The sequence below is a fragment of the Aplysia californica genome, unplaced genomic scaffold (genome assembly GCF_000002075.1).
Source record: "Aplysia californica isolate F4 #8 unplaced genomic scaffold, AplCal3.0 scaffold00035, whole genome shotgun sequence".
Classification (NCBI taxonomy): domain Eukaryota; kingdom Metazoa; phylum Mollusca; class Gastropoda; order Aplysiida; family Aplysiidae; genus Aplysia; species Aplysia californica.
The window spans coordinates 358,808-364,783 of record NW_004797305.1 but is presented as its reverse complement, the minus strand read 5'-3'; the positions used below and the strand labels follow the sequence as shown (position 1 = coordinate 364,783).

Below are 5,976 nucleotides of genomic sequence, written 5' to 3'. Positions count from 1 at the left end.
CACACACACACACACACACACACACACACACACACACACACACACACACACTCACACACACAAACAAACAAACACACACACACAAGCATATCTCAGAGCCAGAAACTGTTTCTTTCATGAGCATAATAGTATTAAATCATAACTATTGCAGAGAGAAGAAAACTATATCGACCGACCAAAGATTTATGTCAGTCGCCTTACATGGTATGATAAATAAGGTGCACTGCAAAATCTGCCAGTTCTCTTTTACAGTCCGCGTCCTCTTTCTCTTCACTTTGACAATCCAGCAAGCGTGCCTTTGTCGTGTCCAGAAGACGATGAACAACAGGCTTGTGAAGCTAAAAAATAATTGATGGGAAAAGAACATACCACAAAACGTTGAACATTGACCTTTTATCCTCTTGATATTTATCTTCTTTATTAAGATTGATTATTTATGACAACAACAAAAAAAAATCATAAAACATAGCAGATTGCATTTTAAGTGTTTGATTTTATCATCCCTCACAATGATTGATTGGCTTCGATTTTTTTTTGCGCCTTATGATATAATTTAGGTCTTTGCAGAGGCAGACCTTTTTAGCTCTTCCTGTCAAGGCCAACCGCGTTATTGTGGGATACAACACACCAGCAGACACACGGAGATGATCGAGAGAATAGTTTCCACACGCGGGAATCGAAGAGCCAAGCCATTACATCAGAGATGTTGGTTTATTCCTTACACTGAACATGCGCAAGAACTGATGTTAGACTGTTCGACTGTCAGAATAAAGTCGTGAAGAAAAAGGCAGTGCCTGTCAACCTTTTCATAGCCAGCGCCTACTTTTGCCACCTTTAAATGTTCACCATCATAATATTAATAATTATATTTCCAATCGACGCATTATATTAAATAAAGCCTGTCACTACACAGCTGCTCAGTGGCAACGAGGTTCTTTCATATCTATTATAATTTAAATTATTATGTATACCTGCATTTGTTTTTACAGTCCTGTACAGCCAAGAAAAATGTCCCTCTGGGACAACAAAGTATTATCTTTTCTTATCTTATCTTATGTCGTATTATCTTATCTTATCTTATCCCTACAGCCCACCGCGTACCGAAATGACCAAATCGCCCGCAAGTGGACGATATCGCACAGGTTGACAATCGCTGGTACAGGGCATATTTTTGGTACGACTGGATAGGGTTACGATTGAGCCTACATACTTTGCATTATAATGAAGCAGGCACCGAGATTACAAAACATAAAACAGGGAAAACTAAGTGCTCATAAGCGAGGTGATGCAGATTCTAGCTTCGAGTGCATGCAAGGGGATGGGGACGCGAGGAGGGGGGGCGGTCTATGTAGGTATATACAGGCTTGATGTATACAAAAAGGGTAGAAGGAAAAGGTGGAGAGAGGGGCAAAGGAGTTACAAAGCAAAGGACATACCACGTGTAGGCATAAGAGCATTAATATCAACGTAAATATGACGCGCCATAGAAATATCGGTTATAATTTGCAAAATTAGCAGAAAAGGCTTTTCTCATATTCATATAGCACATTATCTCATGAGTAAATGGGTGTTTACTGCGTGGAAGTGAAACTTTGGCATTTTCTGCCAGAATGCAGTCAACATACTACTACAACGTAATTGTTATCAAAGATAGTAAATAACAAGATGGGCCCCTCAGCCAAAAAAGTGTCCGCAGGAAGTATGCTCTTTGCTTCAGATGGCGCTGCAGTCTGTTTTGAAGCTCTCTTTCGTTTTTCCAGAAGAAGAATAGGAATAGCACCTCCTTGTGTGCGCAGATCGACTGCTGTTCATTAGCAGTTCGGGTTTGTTCAGTACGGAGTTTTAGTTTTTTGTTTGTTTTTTAATGACCTCTCGCCTTTCATTCTAAAGTCAAATTAAACAAAGAAAACAATCACCCTTTCCTCCGGAAGAGGTTTTTTGTCAGCGTAACCATTTTAAAAAAGCGTTCTTCCGAAATTCATTCAAAAAACTTGCTAGTTTCACTTTGATTTTTTAAACTCAAGTAGGATAACTCTGTTCGCTAAAGGTGCGCTTTTGCGAAGAGGGCGCCACCGAATTTTGAGGACACTTTTTTAATTGGCTCAAAGAGAGAAGTGGCCCCTCTTGTTATATAGACTCTTTGTTTTTATTAACCAAAAGTACTTCACGAAGGACGAGACACTGCATTGTGTTGCAAACTAACAATATAAATTAAAGGGGAGCAACTGAGTTGTACATCCGTGTCCTTTCGTGATGCAACTACGTGGAAGAGGAACCCCTCTGGAGGAGTTTTACAAATTATAGTATTGCAATATCCATAATATATCCTTTTGAGGTACCTTACACGTACAGCTGTTGGGAGTGCTGTGTGTTCTAAACACAGCATTAAAAAAGAACTTCTTATACCCATGAATCTCCTGATTCTTTCTACAGCCTTTCTACTGCTACTCCTTGGTTTCTTCTTACTGCTGTCTTTCAGCCACACCCCTGATCTTCTGGTTGGAAAGATCTACGCCTAGCCTTCTCGGACAAGGGCGAAAATCTCGGAGGGCCGTGTGCAAGTTGCGCAGGTTAAAGATCCCTTGGTGGTCTAAAATCGATAAGGGTAGGCTTCGGCCTTTTACATGTACATCTATCCGCAGCTTTTGGTACAATTGACCATCTTCATCTATAAGTCGCTGTTGTATTGTAAAGCGCTAAGAAGAGCCTGCATACATTAATCGCTAATATAAATTTCCTTATAGTAGTAGTAGTAGTAGTAGTAGTAGTAGTAGTAGTAGTAGTAGTAGTAGTAGTAGTAGTAGTAAAGTTGTTCCCGCATCCGATCAGGACATTGGGGATTGCCTTGTTAGTGAGACAACTTCCTGGGCTTTCGGCATATTGTGGTAGGGTGGCGAGTTCCTTTCCGCGCCGCCTTTACTTCCCCGGCTCAAAGTCAGGCACCCATTACTGCTGGGTGGGCAGGAGGGGGCGAAAAAAATATGTGTCCGAACCGAGGCTCGAACCCGGACTTTCCTCTTCAGAGACAAGTGCACTAATCGCTCCGCCACCGCACCCTTAGTAGTAGTAGTAGTATTTTCATAATCATCATCAGTATGATCATCATTGTGGAAGGCCTTACTCGAAATTTTACACACTGCCGGTCCACAATCTTGTAGCAGGCGTACACTGTGTCCGAGGTACAGGAAGCCAGAAGAGGTTGTAACATATCCAGCCACAGGGGGAGTAACTCAGCGTTGCTGCAATAATATTATAGGATAAGGGTTTTTGCATGTTAAGCCTTCTTCTTGAAGTTGCTTTTGTTGTAGTTGTTGTTACTGGTTCGTCTGTTTGTTTGTTTGCTAGCTTGTTTATGTTTATTTGTTTGTTAGTTCGTTAGTTTGTTTGTACGTTGCTTGTTGGTTTGTTTTTTGTTGTTTGGTTGTTTGTTTTCTTTTTTTTGCTTCTTTCTTTCTTGTTTGTCATTTGTCTGTTTCTTCATTTGTTTGTTTGTTTGTTTTGTTTGTTTAGACTGGGTGTTCCAAATACATGCAGTACGTCATTTCGACGAACAAGATTAGAATGAAATTTTATTTCCCTGAATCTTTCCAACATCTTTCTCTACACGTAAATGACCGAATACACGTCAGACAAAACACTTGGGTTATTGATAAAAGTTCCTCCCTTATTCTTCGGAATAAAATATAATGTACCAGATTTACCATATAACACAAAAAAATACTACTTACTTTGCAAAAGATACTTCCAACAGGTGATCCATTACCATCCTTGCCATATTTGTTTTTCTCAGAAATTTGGTATCAATCTGCTCAATCGTCAACAAAAACTTACTAGACGTGGTTTTGAAAACGTCCACATCGTTCTGTTTGGGGGAGGGAGTAGGGGAGGAGAACAACAGACAAATCTACGTGTTTTATTACAATCAACAGAAGACAAATTAGGAGTTCACATACTATTCAAATTATACGCAAAGAGAGAGAGAGAGAGAGAGAGAGAGAGAGAGAGAGAGAGAGAGAGAGAAGGATACAGACAGACATACAGACAGGCAGACAGACAAGGAGAGAGAGAGAGAGAGAGAGACAGAGAGAGAGAGAGAGAGACAGAGACAGACAGAGACAGAGAGACAGAGATAGAGAGAAAGAGTGGGGGAGGGGTATATATAATTTCAGCTACCGGCCTAGCTATCAATATAACTGTTGTAATATATGTATTCATTATCTTTAAATTCAAATATATGTATATACAGATTAATTATATCCTTCTGCAACACACACACACACACACACACACACACACACACACACACACACACACACACTCACTCACACAACCACAAATAGACAGATCTCGAATCATACTGGCAGGCATACTCAGAAAATGGTACAACATTGCATTTCGAAAGCCTCTCTTTAATTTGCACGAGCACCATAAGGCTACCACATTCAGAATCAATTCCCTTCACCGGATCTGCCTATTATTTATATATTTTAATATTGCCAGATCTGCCTAACATTTATATATTTTAATATTGCCAGTTTCTGCCAAAGGAGGTAACCCTGCTTTACCGCAATAGTTCTCTGTGGGATGCGGTCGAAGTAGTACAGTCCCTTCTCAAACAATTGGAGAGCAAGATTCTCGTCTTTGAACTTGAGCTTGCTTAGATCCACGAGCAGTTCGAACACATGTGCATGAGACTGGAGAACCTGGCCACTGGAACTGGACAAAGAGGTTAGCCCATATCAATACTTTTCGGCCTTTTAAAGACAGCGCAAGGTCTGCGCTCACTTTCGCTACTTTTCAGAGGCTAAAGTTTTCGTACCGCCCACCTACATGTACAGCCAAGCTGGGCATTAAATAATACCGGTCACAACCCTAATGATTTCCACAGCCCATTAAAATTACCAAATCACCAACTGGTGGGTGAAATCGCCCAGATTGGCAAGATAATGGTAGATAGCATTTGTATAGTGCAAATCACCCCCCCCCCCCCTTTCAACAGCAAGCTCTATGCGCTTAACAACCTATAGCCTACTATTCCTCCAGCAAACCTGAGAGCATTCTGAAACAACCTCAACTTCCTGGGGAGCATACAGTGCAAGCGGCCATGTACTGGCACTAAATCACTAACATACTGACAAGATCTTTCGTTGTTTATATCTTTGTGTTTGAGTTGATCGACAACTGGAGAGGAATAGGTGTAACATCAGACTATGAAAAGGTAACATTTCTACATTAAATATTAGTGTAGTTAGATCATAAAGGCCTCACACATCTACAGAGTAAACTGTTCAATGGGATTCTATCAAACGTGTTGCAGTGAAGGAAAGTATTGCGCGTCAGAGCACGTCTTAATTCATACCACTTTCAAAGTTGCCTTTAATAATTGTTTTTGAGAATAAGGTAAACCATATTCCAGACATTCAAGGTTGTTTTTTAGAAAATGTAAATTGATATTTTCTCAACGTGATACCGACCGGATTTATCGCATTATATATTACGTAGATGGGGGGGGGGGATGAACTCATATAAGTATCGTCTCTGAAAATGTAGTTGCACCTTAGAGCGCCGGCTCGGGTATGTTTTGGGTTGGGGGTGGGAGGGTTGATTTATTTCTTTTTAAGATTACGTAGAAGACCACAACAACTGATCAAAAAACAATCTTTTGAAAAGAATTTATATTAAAGTGTAGGATACATTTGAGCAGTCTTGGCATGGCACCTTCCTAAACACAACTGAGCTTGCTCCTTGAACTCCTTATAATAGTAATAACAGAAAATCGGCGCTTACCCAAGTTGCTTGGTCAGCTGTTCTAAAAGGTCTTCCAATGTCTTTACGACACGCTTTGAAGGGCTTGGTCCAAGGCTGCTGACTCTCTTGCTGAAACGGCGTAGCTGTGACGTCATCTGCTGTATTTTGGGAGCGCGCTTGAAGAAGAAATTTATTTATTTTTTAACTCGTCGTTATTTCTGGTTTTAT

General features: G+C 40.4%; 1 protein-coding gene across 1 annotated transcript in view; it reads right to left on the bottom strand.

Annotated features, from left to right (window-relative positions):
• LOC101858605 overlaps window positions 1-5,976 on the bottom strand; it is a gene marked incomplete in the record, with an annotated part of 31,100 nt that overhangs the window by 22,770 nt on the left and 2,354 nt on the right. The window contains 5 exon segments of the mRNA XM_013091389.2: window positions 202-338; window positions 3,122-3,239; window positions 3,729-3,862; window positions 4,566-4,716; window positions 5,788-5,924. Coding sequence (XP_012946843.1) covers window positions 202-338; window positions 3,122-3,239; window positions 3,729-3,862; window positions 4,566-4,716; window positions 5,788-5,903 — 656 coding nt within the window.